This window comes from Diabrotica undecimpunctata, chromosome 8 (genome assembly GCF_040954645.1).
Source record: "Diabrotica undecimpunctata isolate CICGRU chromosome 8, icDiaUnde3, whole genome shotgun sequence".
NCBI classification, from domain to species: Eukaryota; Metazoa; Arthropoda; class Insecta; order Coleoptera; family Chrysomelidae; genus Diabrotica; species Diabrotica undecimpunctata.
The window spans coordinates 118,334,490-118,351,872 of NC_092810.1; the positions used below are offsets into that span (position 1 = coordinate 118,334,490).

The 17,383-nt window shown below is 34.9% G+C and overlaps 1 protein-coding gene across 1 annotated transcript in view; it reads right to left on the reverse strand.

The window, feature by feature from the left end:
• The window catches only part of LOC140447910 (carboxylic ester hydrolase-like), a 148,304-nt gene that overhangs the window by 129,210 nt on the left and 1,711 nt on the right, over positions 1 to 17,383 (reverse strand). Inside the window, exon 2 of the mRNA XM_072540833.1 lies at positions 11,532 to 11,687. Within this exon, the coding sequence (XP_072396934.1) occupies positions 11,532 to 11,687 (156 nt within the window). The remainder of the gene's footprint in view (positions 1 to 11,531; positions 11,688 to 17,383) is intronic.

Consider the following 17,383-nt stretch of genomic DNA (forward strand, 5'->3'; position numbering starts at 1 on the left):
CATACTATGGTCTTACAAATGTTACGGCCAGAATAAAAATGTTAGCATTAATACTTGTTTAAAAAAGTGAAAATTATCATCCAGAAGTTTCTACTAAAGAGTAATACTCACATGGAGGCGGACACTGTCCATGCGCTGATAGAGAGAAAGAGAAAAAACTTAACATTTCTATTTACACGCCCTGGGACTGGCAGCAGTTAGTCAGACAAACCTCAATGAAATATACCGTACATAATATGGAACTAGATTTTAAAAATTTAAAGCATACCTACTAGTAATACTAATAGTGACTATCCAGAAGGAGACTTACTTGAGGATGACTGAGTGGTTTGTACCTAAAATGCCATTTTGGTTAAATACATAGATGTATTATTTGTATTCGTAAAGGTAAATTGTATGGTTAAATAAATTTTGTCAGTAAAAGTCAAATAGGATTGTAGTTGTTATTGAATACCCCATACCAATTCTTACAGTACAATAACTTTATTAGATGGATACAAAACCATGTCCGTTAAAAGGGTTAAAAAACACAGGAACAAATTTGTTTTTAATTATAACAAATGTATTATGTAAATAACAATAAACAGAATGTTCTATTAAAATATTGTTTCGATATCTCAATAAATAGCTGCAGCAATAATACTTGTTGGTGAAAAAAAGTTTAAAACTGCTCTCCGGTAAAGTTTTAAAAATGAACATAGTGTTGATTCCTTCCGAGGTACAGATATTTGCATTTATTTTTTTTCTAACTTGCATAATAACTGCCTTTTCTAGTTTTTTCCTCTCTTTGTAGCAAACACCACTTATTTGGCTTCATTATCACTGTATAAATACTTAAAGAACTGGTTACACTTAGTAAATACGTATACACAACAAGTTGTCGATACGACTGGTGACGTCACACACCGTAGCCTCGCTGCGAGGAGCCGTTTTTCTAGCCTCCATCAAAATTAAAATTAAGAATTGATTTATCTTAAAAAATATATATTTTTAAACAATTTCATGTTTACTATATTTTTATATATTTTATAATCTATTGAATTTAATTGAATTTAACTATATTTAAAAATTAGTGAACATCCCTATTGCACCTAAGTTATTATTTGTCCATTTAAGTATTTCTTATATGATATCCTAGGAAATAAGAAAATAAAAAAAAATGATAAGGTCTCGTTTCTTACATCTCTGGACCGAAGAGCTGGTAGTGTTGTTACAAGATTGTGTGACGGAGTTCTCACATTTTTTGAGAGATCTGTAGTAGACCACTTAAAACAATTTTTGCTGTACAAATATGAGTTGTCGGTAGCATTTGAATCATATTCGACTTCAGAACCTTCCGATTGCTCACTTTTGGTGTCGTGTTGACTTTCAATGCCTACTTCTTTGCTTACATCGTCAATATCACTATCACTAAAATATTCTAAATTGCTAGGTACCTTGTCAGTCCATTGAGCTAAAATAGCCTCAAAATCATAATCTGAAGGTTTTACAAATTGGCGAGTAAATTTAGAACAACTTGATAAACTTACTCCCATACTAATAGCGAAAGAATACACTAAACTGCTTTTAACTTTTGAAACGTAAACACTGACATGCGGTACGTGATACCGCAAGAAAACTTTACGTCAACGTAACTCAAAGACTAAACCAATACTAAAACTACAACAGTTGGAAGCAGGTATAATATTACACCCCATTACCTATTGAAGGTACACAGATGGTTTTCTAGAAATCTTTTATAAAACACGTTTTACAACAAAATATATTTTCGACGCGGTATGGTATACCATATTTGAATTCTAACACCACAACTAAATACTATGCAAGCAACAACAATAAGAGTACAAATGAGGCAAGGAGAAGTCAGAATTACCTCCGCCTACGTAAGACCACAAGACCTACTGATTGAAGACGACTTAAATATGTTCCTAAACAACGAACCCTCAATCATAATAGGAGACCTAAACGCAAGATCCCCAAACTGGAACGACAGAGCTACGAACAGAAACGGAAGACTACTAAACACATACATAGAAAATAATGACGACGTTATGGCAATGGGCCCCACAGACCCAACGCATTACCCAGGAAACGGACTTCCTACACACATAGACATTGTAGTAGCAAGAAACCTAGGACTACAAACAGAAATACAAACATTAAACGAAGGCACAACGGACCACAACCCCATCCTATTAGAACTAGGAACGTGGGAAGAAGAAAGTACAATCAAAAGAGTTAAAAAGAAAACAAAGTGGACAAACTTTAAAAGACTCGTGAGCACTGGAATTAACATAGTTCCAGTGATAGACAACCCACGAGAAATAGAAGACAGAGTCCTAGAGTTGGAAAACATCATCCAACAAGCACTCAGAAACAGCACTACAGAAGAGGAAGTAGAAATGCACACGGGAAGATTTAAGGATATACCACAAGCAATAAAAGACTTAATAAGGGAAAAGAACAGAGCAAAGCAGACAGCGAGAAGGACAAGGAACCAGGCAGACAAAAATAGAGCAAATAGGCTAAACAGAGAGGTCAAAACAGCACTACAACAACACCGTAGTGAAAGCTGGGAAAACCACATAAGAGACATGGAGGAGCAAGGACCAAATATGCAAAATATTTGGAGGCTCCAGAGAATACTGAGAAACGACAGAAAGCAAATCCCTCCATTACATGGAGAAAACGGAATAGTCTACACCACAGAGGAAAAAGCAGAAGTAATGAGGAGTACTCTCGAAAGAGAGTGTACATTAAATTACCACCCAGATGAGGACATCGACTTCATAGAAGAAGTCGAAAGACAAAGAGGAAGACCCGAAAACCCGAACGAAATCATCCCTCCTACATCACCGGAGGAGATAAACGAGCTAATTAAAAATAGCTCGCCGAAAAAAGCACCTGGTCCTGATCAAATAACGAACAGGGCTCTAAAATACTTACCAGCGAGAGCCATAGTATATCTAACAAATATTATCAACGCGATGCTAAGATTCAAGAAATTCCCAAACAGATGGAAAGAGGCTCATGTCATAATGTTACCAAAGCCCGGAAAAAACAGCACATTCCCGCAAAACTACAGGCCAATAAGCTTACTACCTGCAATTAGCAAGATTGTAGAGAGAATAATACTCGTCAGACTCCAAGCTGAAACAGACAGATTAGATATAATACCCGAAGCCCAATTCGGTTTTAGATCAGAACACTCCAGTGAGCTACAAGTACTCAGATTAACAGAGTACATAGCAGCTGGATTTAATGACAAACAATTCACAGGAGCTGTCTTCCTAGATGTAAGCAAAGCTTTCGACAGAGTCTGGCATAAAGGACTTATCTACAAAATGAGACGATACGGCTACAGCGGAGCAATGACAAGACTAATCTCTTCGTACTTAAGCAATCGTAGTTTCAGAGTCCGGATAGGACAAGTCCTATCCGAACTCGGGAACCCGGAGGCTGGAGTGCCACAGGGAGCGGTACTGTCACCTCTACTGTATACGATATACACAGCAGACATACCTAGAACACCAGGTACACTACTAAGCCTCTATGCCGACGACACAGCGATAGCGGCCAAACACAGAAATGTAGACATAGCGGTAAACAACTTACAAACAGCGCTAGATGACATAGAAGAATGGAGTTTAAAATGGAAAATCGCTATAAACTCCGAAAAGACACAGGCTGTACTTTTCAAAAAGAGGCACCAACAACCAGAAGAACAGGTAACTGTGCAAGACAATCCTATCGAGTGGAAAAGTGAAGCAAAATACCTCGGAGTAATCATGGACAAAGGCTTAACATTTAGCAAACATGTAGAAGCTACAGTACAAAAAGCCAACATGGCAAGAGCATCAATAAGAGGCCTAGCAGGAAGAAAAAGCAAACTTAGATTGAAAACAAAAATAAGATTAATAAATTGTATAATTCTTCCTATACTAACATATGCATCTCTCGCATGGGGACACATATGCAATACATCAAAAAAGAAAATACAAGCGGCACATAACAACAGCCTAAGAGAAGCAGTCAACGTACCGAGATACGTAGCAGAAAGATTTCTCTTTAGAGAACTACAACAAATCAGAGTGACCGACACAATGAAAGAAAAAGCTAGGACAAAGTTCGCGGAGATAGAGAACCACCCCAACCACATATTGCGAGAGATATTGAGGTATGACGCTTTCCACAGATGGAAGCACAAAAGACCCAAACAACAAATAGTAGAATAAAATCATAATACTAGAGAGAAAATCAACAATCACACCAGAGAGAAAACAAAACACCAGAGAGAAAACACTTCAAAAAACAACAACAACGCACAATGAAGATAGTTCGTAGCTCATAACCCTTGTGGACAATCGCAACGTACAGCGTGGACCCAGTAAATTTTATGTAGATAATTTATTATATAAATATGCACTAATTCTGATTTTATGTTTCAGGCATCCTACAAAAAAAATCCAAAAAACAACAAAAAAAACGGCTTCGGCCACTAAAAAAATCAAAAAACTACTAACAAAAACCGGCGCAAGCCACAAAAAAATATTAACAAAAACCACTAAAAACTCGGGCATGTAGGGCCCAACCCCTTGAGCACCAAGTCGCCGAACTGAGCCTAGCTCAGAGCGGAGACTTGAGGCCCAAGTAAGCAATTTTAGTTCGCGGATAAGCCACATTAAGATAACAGGAATATAGCGACAATGCGCTGTCCTGAGTTTTGAATTCGGTTAGGAAACCATGTTGGGGTTCTATTACCCAGGATCTCCACATGAAGAGCATTTGGCTGATAGTTGTGCCCCTATCGCGCATCAGAGTGCTATAGGGGGGAAAGGGATGGTCTGGAGCATTCGAGCGCGGTGGAGTGACTCCTGTTTTTACTCGAGTTAATACACCTCGCTCCAATGAATTGTTACACCCGAACGTAATTCTTAGGGGTGAACATTTCTCACAGGCTGGGTTTAATTAAATTGCTTGCTTGCTATGGTATACCGCATGTCAGTGGTTAAGAGTTAAAGTAAATAAATTTGTGGATATTCTCATTGGTAAGTCTTTCTTAACTTGATTCTTCAGTTGACCTCTAATAGAAGTCCATTTCCGTAGCTATAGAAGTGCTTTTCTATTTTAGTTTTTAATGCTCACGTTTCAGAAACATATGTAAAAATGCTATGGTCTGATATATACTCCTTTGCTATATCCAGAGTACCATCATCTCCCAATTTTATGTCCAAATATTTGTACATTTGGTTATATTATATTGTATTCGGTCATCATTAAGTATTAGATCTTTTTGTGTGCTCCTACATACATTTATTCAGTTTTGTTCATATTTACCACCACGTCGCATTTTTTGTACTCTTTAACTAGTTTGCTGGCTATGTATCCTAGCTTTTACTTTGCTTGGATAACTTGATCATCAGCAAAGCAGCATTAAATCTCACTATATGAGACACGGTTGTTTCTAGCATAAAAAAGAACTAGTGCCATGAACAAAATTTGGACTGACTTTGGATAACTTACTCTAGCTCTACAAGTGCTTGTTTAGACGAGCAGAAATCTCAACTGTTACATATATAGTTGTTTCCTCGACTAAAAAAGACATTTGATAAAGTAAAATATGATAAGCTCATAACCGTCTTTAAAGTAGCATATTTAGATGATAGAGACTTAAAATCATATATAATTTATAATATAGCCAAACTGCCAGTATTAACCAGTTAACATAGGATCTCTCCATAAATAGAATAGTGAGATAAGGATGCATTCTGTCTCCGGTGTTATTTACGAGGTACTTTGACCATATTTTCTAGCAAGCACTAGATTATCTACAGGAACGCGTATTAGTCAATGAAGTCCGTCTAAATAACATGATATACTGTCGACTCAGTATTTTTTGGAGATAGCTTAGATGGCTTGCAAAAAATAGTTGCGCATATCAGATATAAGTAAAGAACATGTACTGGATCTCATTATAATGAAAATAATGTACAAAGTAGTCAGAATTCGCGAATTATTAAATATACGGCTTTTGGTTAAACAACAAATTAACAGGGTAAACAATTACATTTCATCGAGCCCCATAGATGAAATCATCAAAGGCGTTAACAAAGGAAGAGGATACAGAATGGGTAACAAAGAAATAAAAATACGTTGTTACGCAGACGACGTAATATTGAGCCCAAGATGAAGATAGTCTACAAAGATCGGTTCACAGATTTAACGTGAGAGCAAAACAATTTAATATGACAATCTCACCTCGGAAAACTAAAACAATAGTAGTCAACAAGGAACCAACCAGGTGTAAAACAAAAATTGATGGCATCAGTATTAAACAAGTAACGGAAATAAAAGACCAGGGAATTACACTGCCTATCAAGTACAAAAAGCAAATAGACTGGTAAGATACCTTAATAACACTGTATGGCGAAACAGACAAACAGAAAAATTTATAAAGCGAGTGTAAGACCAATCATGACATATGCCTCAGAAACAAGATCCGACACAGCCACAACGCAAAGGCTACTGGAAACGGCAGGGATAAGTGTACTGAAAATAATAACAGGAAATACGCTGATAGATTAAAAAAGTAGTAGAGACATTAGAAGAAAATGTAACGTACACTGTATAAATTCTTCTTCTTAGGGTGCCTGTCCGTTCCGAACGTTGGCGATCATTCTGGCTATGATGACTTTGTTGGTTGCTATATGAAAGAGCTGTGTTGAGGTCTTTCTATATCATGCTCTCAGGTTAGCAAACCAGGATATTTTTCTTCGTCCTGGGGCCCTTTTTCCTTCAATTTTACCTTGCAAAATGCATTGAAGTAGCTCGTATCTGCATAAATTAATGTTAAATTACCTGTATAAATTAATGAACACAAAATAAAAAAAAAATGAATAGCCACATGAGCAGGATGGAGGAGACCCGTGTCATCAAAATAGCAAGAGATAAGTCACCAATCGGGGGAAGAAGTATGGGACGACTGCATAAAAGATGCAGTGACAACCTTCCATAGAGGTATTAATCCGTCAATGAACAAGCAGAGTTGCTTATAAAGAGGAAGAAGAAGAACAATTACGTATACCTGCACTGGCACTACTTTACTCAAATAAAATAACACATACGAAAAGAAAGATCAGCGTTCGTGAAGATGAAGTACCTGTTTAGCAGTCACGATTTGCCGCTTGGACACTTTCTGAAACTTCTTCAGGAAAGCTCCATATCTTCAAAATGTGTTGTTACAGGCGCATGTTAAGAATTTCATCTTGTGACTAATGTTCAGGTCCTAACTAGAATGGGCCAGGAATGCAAGTTAATTAATTTAAGAATTAAAGAAGCAAATTAGAATATCTTGGCCATGCTACGAAAAACGAACAGAGATATGACTTGTTGAAATTCATCGTTTAGGACAATGTATTTGGAAAGCGCAAACCATGGAGAAAAATAAGGTCTTTAAAACTTGAGAAAGTAATTTAATACGTCTACAATCAGAACGTTCGGAATAGCTGCAACCAAAAGTTCAGTTTCGATTGACTTGATAAAATTCGAGGAACTTCTTGAATATGATAGTTTTGATATCTGGAATCTAGTTAATGCATCTCGCAGCATTCGTAATATTTGTTAATTTTTCTGACGGAATCAGCAACATGTAATACTAACTGGATGAAAGTCATTGATATTTTGCAACTAGTATATTTCACTTTACAGTAGCCAAAAATAAGTTAGTTTTGTAACTATGCTAACTAATTTTTCATTACATATTTTGTTAATACTTCTGCAGTTAGTTAATATGATTTTAAAAACTTGTTTTTTTATATTTTGAGAGTTTGTATCATCATTAGGTATACTTTTTGTTAGGTTGTTTACGAACCAACAATACGTAATGACTGGTATAATTAGAGACAGACTAACAATTTAATATAAAGAACAAAGGATAGGGGATTACCAGTGTGGTTTTAGAAAAGGAAGATTTACGATAGACGCTATACATACTCTAAAACAAGTGATACAGAAAGCATACGAGTACGACAGAGAAACATATACCTTTCCTAGACTTTAAACAGGCGTTTGACAAACTAAACAGAAGAAAAATGATCCAAGGCTTATAAGACAGTAATATACCAAATAAAATTTCAAAAAGTATAGAAATGACTATGCGAGATTTTCAAGTAATAATAGACACTGCAAGAGAAAGAACAGAAATAATAAAAATAAAAAAATGGAGTACGACAAGAAAATGTGCTCTCAACGGTACTATTTATTAGTAGTCACTTGACAAGATAATAAAAAACTGTCAAGCGCAGGACTATAAACAAGAATGCACTACAAATAACAGGATGTGCAGACGATATAACCATAGTAGTTGAAGATAAAAAGGAATTAAAGAAAACGAAGCCAAACTGTGAGGACTGGAAATAAATGAAAATAAAACAAAATACATGAACTTAAGTAAGAAAAAGAAAATACAAATAAAAAAATTGACAATTGGGAACTTCTTGACTTAAAAGAAAGAATTCAAGCGTGAAATACGGCGTTTTATAGAAATAAAAAATATTTAGAGATAAGAAGGTAAGGGGAAACAAGAAAATAAAAATCTACAAAACGACCATAAGACCAATAGTAGTACATGCTGCAGAAAATTCACAATAATAGCAAGAGAAGAAGTACAAGAACACAAAGACAATAGATGAATCACAAAATACAATAATGGATGGGTCAAGAAAACATAGTTGAAGCAATAAAAACAGAAAGAGTTAGATGGTATGGACACATGATGAGAAAAGAGAAAAGTAATCCGTTAGGAGTTATAACGGAATGGATACCACCAGGTAAAAGAACCAAAGGCAGACCTAAACTGAGATAGAGACAACAAGTGGAAGAAGGCTTAACCCTTAAGTACCATGGCGGGGTCAAAATTGACCCTCCGCGTTTTTAATGCCAAGTTTCGCTACCGAAACATAGATTGAGCATTGCGCGCTTTCTGCTAATCTTCGACCGGTAGGTGATTTATCGATCTACGAAAATTCCGTTAGTTTATCTGTTACTACTGCAGAGTTAGGCACGCATAGGATCAATTTTGACCCGCTTATGGTATAAGTGTTTCTAGTGCAATTAACGAGTAATTTGAAATAGCGGGGTGTAGTCCCCTGACACAGAAAGAACTTGAAGAGGAGGGACAAAAAATTATGGACAATGGACTAGATAGTGACAGTGAGTTTTTAGACCAGGCTAGTGAACACAGTGATCACGAAACAGACAGTGAAGAGGAATGGGACGATGATGACGAAAAAAATTGGCAAATTAATAATTCCGAAACTGGTAGTAAATATTCGGGTGAAGAAAGTGATATAGCTGACTCAAGGGATGTGTTTTATGGCAAAAATAGGTACAAGTGGTCTAAAACTTCTCCCACCTTTTCTCGTACACGTAAGCATAATTTAATTAGTCATTTACCTGGTGTTATTGGAAAAGCTCGAGCTAGTATGCCAGAGAAACCAGTTGATGCTTGGGTATGTATTATTAGCGACGAAGAAATTCTTGAGAAAACCAATGAACGAATAACTAATATGGCTTCTAAATATAATTTACACAATTTATCGTGTCAATATACCAATCATCTTGACATAATTGAATTAAAGGCCTTCTTCGGCTTATTATATTTAGCTGGGATATTTAAATCCAATAATGAAGATTTAAGGTCTTTATTTGCTACGAATGGTACTGGCCATGATATATTTCGAGCAACCATGTCACTAAACCGATTTTATTTTTTGCTTGGAAGCCTTTGTTTTGACGACCCAGCTACTAGACAAGAACGTATTGCGCACGGAGATAAACTGGCAGCTATATCCAATATTTTTAATGTGTTTATAATTAATTGCCAGTCCAATTATAGCTGTGATGAATATCTCACAATAGATGAAATGCTTATTGCATTTAGAGGAAGGTGCCATTTCAGGATGTATCTCAAAAATAAGCCAGACAAATACGGTCTAAAAATGCAGTGTTTAGTAGACTCTAAGACACATTATTTGCTAAATGGTTTTATATATTATACTGGAAAAGATACACGCAGAGCAAATCCAAAAAAGTTATCCATCCCACTCTAGATGTTTTGACACTCATTCCACCAATTTCTGGTACAAATAGAAACATAACAGCAGATAATTGGTTTTCGTCCATTGAGCTCATAAAAGAACTGAGAAGCCATAAAATTTCATATGTTGGAACTCTAAAAAGAAATAAAAGAGAGGATCCTGCTAAATTTCAACCCCAAACTACCACCTAATTCTGCCTTATTTGGTTTTACAGGAAGCGAGAGCCTTGTATCTTTTGTTCCTAAGAAAAATCGTGCATTCAATCATTCCAATACAATGGTTAATGGAAAGCCAGAGATTATAAATTTTTACAACGAGACAAAAGGTGGGGTGGATTCATTGGATAAGAAATGTGCATGCTATAAAACTGGCAGAAGAACTGGTAGATGGCCTCAAGTAATATGGTTTCGCATTTTGGACATTGCAGGATTAAATGCTAACGTAATTTTTAATGGAGTTCAGCAAAATCAAATAATGAAAAGAAGATTGTTTCTAACCACTTTAGGTCAAGAACTTATTAAGACCCATTTAACTCGTAGAGCTCAGCAAACTTGTTTACCGAGAGAAATTCGTAGTACCATTTTTAAAGATTCCGGACTTCAGGAACCAATGCCTGCCGCAAATCCAGAGCCACAACGACAAAAAAGAGGGGAAGGTGTAAAATATGTCCATATTCCAAAAACCAAAACAAAGAAAGAAAAATAATGTCAAGATTTTATTTGCAAAAATCATTCCCGCATACAGACGTTATGCATAAGCTGCGTTGAAAATTAAGGTAAAATCATGCTTGTCATTTTTGAGATACGAAATCTAAATCGATTTTTTTTTTTATTTTAGGTAGGAGCTATGATACCTAGATTTCACCATTGGATATAAAAAAACTGCACATTGTTATTATTTTTCTTATAATTCGAGAAAGTGCATAGCTATGTTAATTTGACTGAATACAAAAGTTTTTTTTTAATAAAGTTATATCTAATTAACCAAATTCGTTTATTTTTATATAAATGTAAAAGTAGCTGTAAACAAAATATTTTAAAATCAAACAAGTTAAAAAAAGAATATTTTTTTGTACAAACAACAATGGGGGGTCAAATTTGACCCTGCCATGGTACAAATGTTACTATTTTTGGCCATGGTAGTCAAGGGTTAAGAACTATGGAAATTAAAAATAAAGAAACGACATTCAAAGAGACCGAAGAATAAAGAAAAATAGTAGAAACAGCGAAGTCACACCAGAAACTTTAAAACCAAACCCCGAAAGGGACGATCCCACACACAAAAAGGATCTTCAAGTAAAAACAGCTACAGCTTCTTCGGGAGCGTATAGCTTGTATTTATATACAAACCAATAGCGATTTTTAAATTATTTTGAGCTTTGTCTTTTATAACTCAAAACAAATGAGTTTTTGTTTGTGGCGATCCAAAACTTACCTGATACCGAAGGTTTCCAACTGGAGGAGCAGCATACGGGATTTCTTGGAAAGCATAATATTCGTTACCATTAAAACTTTGAAGTGTATGACCCAAAATTTTTCCTTTAGGAGTTACCAAATCCACAATTAGTTCATTTGTAGAAAACCGAATTACCTGTAAAAGTTAATTAATTAAAAAATAAATTACTACAAAATAATAAAAAAAGAAACAATAAAAAAAATATTAAAAAAAAAAGAAAATTTCTATACGAAATGAACAATAATTTTTAATTCAATTCTATAAATTAAATCTAAGAACATAAAAATATATTTTTGTGAAATTCATTTTTATTAATGTATTTATCATAAAAAAATATTAAGAAAAATTAATTTGTTTAAACAAAGATTGTTTAAATCATTTTACTGCTTTTAGTTGAGAATATTTTTATTTAGAGCGGTAAAAGGTACACTTTTGATTTTTACAAAAAAAAGTCTACAGCATAAGAATTTATATTTTGTTATAAATAAATAAATTTATTTATAACAAAACTAAAGCATTTTTAAAATTTGGCAATGCGTTTTTTGGTGTATCTATTTGAGTTACATTGGATTAATAAAAGAAAAGAAGAAAATTTCTTCACTGGAAGCCGAGAAAATATTTTTTTACGTAGGTATACTGACATTGATCCTTGAAATTTAATTTGCTTCAACCCAAGTTTTTGGTACTTTTCACGCACAATAGTGATCGTTTTTATTGTTGTAATATATGTTATAAATATTGTGGACATATGAAAATTTTTATTGAGGAAGAGATCCAAAAGAAAAAGATAATGGTTTAAAGATTATTATCATTATGTATCTCAGGAACCACAGCTCGTATTTTTTTTTTTAAAGAAGCTTCTTGCTTAGTCTTTTTTAACTCTGTTATCTTAATTTATTTTAAACTAACATTTACTGAGATATTTTATATTTTAATAAGCCAAAAAATTGTTTATAATTTTAAAACATTCATGAGGCCACTCAAATAAACTGATTTTAATTCCATAAAGTACGTTAGATTGGTAGAGTGTATTTTATAATTAACCAAATTTGGTACACTTCTACATGGTCTCGTTTTTGTTGTGTACAATATTAAAAAATTTAAATTTTATAATATAATATATAAAAATAATAAAAAAAAAAAAAATTATGGCAAAATTATTGTGCGAAATCTATTTAATGGATTTTAATGCAATGTGACGGACTGTTTTATTATACTATAATCATTTTCTAAGGTGGTTTCTAAGGTTAAGATGGTTCTACGTATAATGTTTCTGAGCGGTTGAAAAACATTGAACAAGAACAGGCTTATTTCTCCCCTTTTTGTATTTATTGCTATTTTGCAGCAATGGTAATAAATTAAAAGAACATGTTTAACTAGTCGTATCATACAGATTCAATTATTGATATTTTATTTTATTACGACCTTGCCCTAAAATATATTTTTTTAATTTATGAGGATGGAAAGTATAAAAAACTACGTTTTTAGTAATTTTTAAATATTTTTATTTTATAATTATTATTCCCAACCAATTTGAGAAAAAGGATAAGTCAATTGTTATAACTGAAGTCATCACACAACTTTTTCTCACATCCATCTCAAAACAGATCCGCCCTGTTCTATAATAGTATAAACGTCTGATTCACATTATTCCTACTGAAGATATAATTAATTTTTTTCAGATAACGTTATGTATTAACTCATACCTTATTTATAACGTCTGGTAAATATATATTCATTTATATTGTTTTGTCTTTGATACCAACCTCCAAATTTTTTGTTATATGGCATACCACCACATTTTGACTTCCATGTGAGAGATTGTTAAACCAAAAATTATCTCGGCAAGTGGACTGGTCGAAGTGATGGTATAAAGTGGGCACCTAGATCTCCAGTGTTAACACTACTTGACTTTTTTTGTATGGATATTTAAAGTCTGAGGTCTTCACAATACAACCATTATCTCTTGATTTAGACGGCGCTTTATGCAAGTATGCAGATATTTAATAAAACAGACATTTTAAAAAGTGCGCAGGATTTCAAAAATTGACTTTATTATTGCCTGAATTAAATAACAGTTGTTTTTTTTTAACACTTTTTATTTTATTTGTAATTTTTTATAATATTCTTTAAATAATTTTTTTCTCGAAAACGAAATGGGGGCATACACATGCCCCCAATCGTTTTGATAAACTGCGAGCATATTTTCACGTCAACGATAATTTAGAAGTCTCGTCTAGCAAGAATGACAAATTATATAAAGTATAACCTTTAATTGAAAAAGTTCTGCAAAAAGTAAATAAGATAGAACCTGAGGAATTCAACAGTATCGATGAGTTTATTATACCATTCAAAAGACATAGTAAGTTAAAGCAATATATAAAGAATAAACCTAAAAATAGACGCAGTGGCATACTATAAGACTTTGAGATATATTTGGGAAAAGGAACAGTCCAAGATGAATCAGGTCTTGGAATTAGTGGGGAAATAGTACTCTGCCTGAATTGGTGTGGGGTGAATTGAGTAGCTCTATAACCGATGCAGCCGGTCCCAAGCCCAGATAAAAGAGGAGGGATAGAGGAGTAACACCTCTAAAAAAAACCAGGGTTCAGCTGACCCGGCTGATAGCACCCTGTGAGGGTCCCTGCCTGGGGTACAGGTGAAAACCGGTCAACGGTCTCGAGAGCAGAGGATGGCTGGAAAAGTCACAATGGTCAAGAGGGCGGAAGAGCCAACAGCGTCTGATCCAGAATGGGCGGCTGAAGAAAAGGTCCTCCAAACGGGGGTTGTGGCGTTAGGAATTAGCAACCTAACACACAGAAAAACGTAAGGGTAAGAAGAACTAAAATCGCAAGATGAAAAAGCCAAATACGGAAACACATCCCCGGGTGGAAATCCACATCGGATACGGGGGGGGGGGCAATGTTGCGAAGAGTTCGGAAGACCCAGTCTTATCAAAGCTCAACCAAAAATCGAAACGAAGAAAAGATAGAACATTCATATGTGCAACATGGAATATACAAGGATGGAACAAAAAGGCGACGGAAGTGATCAAAGAGTTTAAAGAAAGCAACATCGACTTACTAGTAACAACAGAAACCAAAAAGAAAGGAAATGGAACGGAAACAATAGAAGACCATATCCACTGCTGGAGCGGAGTTAATAAAGAATGTAGAGCAAAGGCAGGAGTAGGAATACTAATCAAAAATAAGTGGAAGAACAGGGTTAGAACATGGGAACCAATCAACGAGAGAATAATTAAAATGCATATAGACATATACGGTAAAGAGACAGTGATACTCGGAGTATATGCACCAACAGACGATTCTCCGAGAGTAGAAAAAGAACATTTCACGGAACAACTCCAGAATCAAATAGAGCTAATTAAAAAGAACGTGGAGATAATTATAGCAGGAGACCTTAACGGCAGAACCGGAAGGAAAGAAAACGATAAAGTAGTGGGGAGATTTGGAGAGGATGAACAAAACGATAACGGAGAACGTCTGATTGAATTATGCGAATTAAACAACCTAAAAATCACCAACGGATTCTTCAGACATAAAAATATTCATAAATATACATGGACGCAAGAAACACGAAAGCTGAAATCGATAATAGACTACATAATAATCAAACAAGATACCACAATAAAGATAAAAGATGTGCGAGACAAAAGAGGAGCAGAATGTGGAACGGACCATAGACTACTGACAGCAAAAATGGGCATTAATTGGAAACATAACAAGACCCCCTCCACAGAAGAACCGTTGAACACTATAAGAGAAAAACAATACAATATAGAACTACTCCAAGAACAATCAATAAGAGAACTATACCAACAATGTCTAGACCAAAAATTAATAGAATTTAGATACGGCAACATCGAAGAAATATACGAGCATATAAAGGCGAGTATAAAGCAAGCAGCATTCGAAGCTCTTGGGGAAAAAGAACATATAACAAATAAACAGCACTATAATGAAATAAATGAACCAACAAAAAGAATAATTGAAGAAAAAAAGCAACTATACAGAAAATGGCTGACTACAAACAACGATGAAGTTTATAAAGAATATAGAGAAAAAGATAGAGAAGTGAAAAAACAAATAACACAGCAAAAGAATGAAGAATGGGAAAGAATCTGCTTAAATATTGAAACATATATAGGAGGTACAAGAACTTCGGAGTCATGGAAAGTACTGAGAGGATTGAAACAAAACTCAAAAGAAAAAACTAAATTGGGAAATATACAGGACAAAGAATGGAAGGACTACTACAAGGAACTATTAACAGAACAAAGACCACAATTCATTGGAAAAGAAAACAGGCGAAGACGAAGCAGATTCCCACAACAAGAAATAGAAATAACAGATAGGGAAATGAGAACGGCCATAAAAGCAATCAAAAATAAGAAAGCACCGGGACCTGGAGGCATCTCACCTGAGCTTATAAAATATGGATCAAAAAAATTACACCGGATGATACAATGGATATTTCAGAAAGCCATAAATGGAGAACAGCTCCCAAAGGAATGGACGGCGGCATATATGACATCTATATTTAAGAAAGGAGATAGAAAACGATGCGAAAACTACAGAGGAATAAGCGTAATATCATCAATAGGAAGATTATATGGGAAGATACTGCGAGAAAAGATAGAGCAAGCGATAAAAGGCAAAATCGGGGAGGATCAGGAAGGCTTCACGGCAGGAAGATCATGCATAGACCACATATACACACTGGAACAACTGTTGGAAAAGAAAAAAGCAAAAAATAGAGATATACACTTGGCATTTGTGGATCTGAGAAAGGCGTATGACTCTGTACCAAGGTCAGAACTATGGGAGGCAATGTACAAATTAGAAATACAGACGGAACTCATAGAAGCTACAAAAGCTCTGTATAAAGAAAATAAAGTGTCCATTAAAATGGGAACAAGAATCATAGGAGACTTCACCACAACAAAAGGGCTCCTGCAGGGTTGTTCCACATCTCCAACCCTATTCAAAATATACTTAGAGAAAGCCTTAACTACATGGAAAAGAAAATGCGAAGGCATGGGAGTACCGGTACGGAACGAATACCTATATACGTTAAGTTTTGCAGACGATCAAGTAGTGATTGCACAAGACCAAGACGACCTCAGCTACATGATGAAGAAACTACAAGAAGAATATACCAAGGCTGGCCTAGATATTAACCTCGCGAAAACAGAGTACCTATCTACAAGTGAAGAAGACATAGAAGATCTACAGATTGATGACAACGTAACAATCAAAGGAAAGGATAAATTCAAATACCTGGGGTTTATAATCACGAAAAAGGCAACAACAGAGGAAGAAATTACACAAAGATTAGAACAAACAAGAACAGCAATCCGACAACTTAACTCAGTATGGTGGGATAGACACCTAAATATGAAGACAAAAACGCAGATTTATAAAACATTAGTGCGAAGTATTATGACATATGGGGCCGAAAATTGGATCATAAACAAGAAAAACAGCAGTAAGATAATAGCAACAGAGATGGAATGCCTGCGAAGATGCTGCAGAGTAACAAGAATGGATAGGAGAAGTAATGACGAAATAAAGCAAAGAACATCAATAGAAACAGACATACTAACATATATAGAACAAAAAAGACTAAAGTGGTATGGACATGTAAGAAGAGCTAGCGACAGCAGATGGATAAAAAGAATAACCGAATGGAGCCCCATAGGAAGGAGGAGAAGAGGACGACCCCGAAAATCCTGGAGGAACGAAGTAGACGACGCCATGAGTAAGAGAGGACTAAACGATGGAGAATGGAACAACAGAGAGAGATGGAAA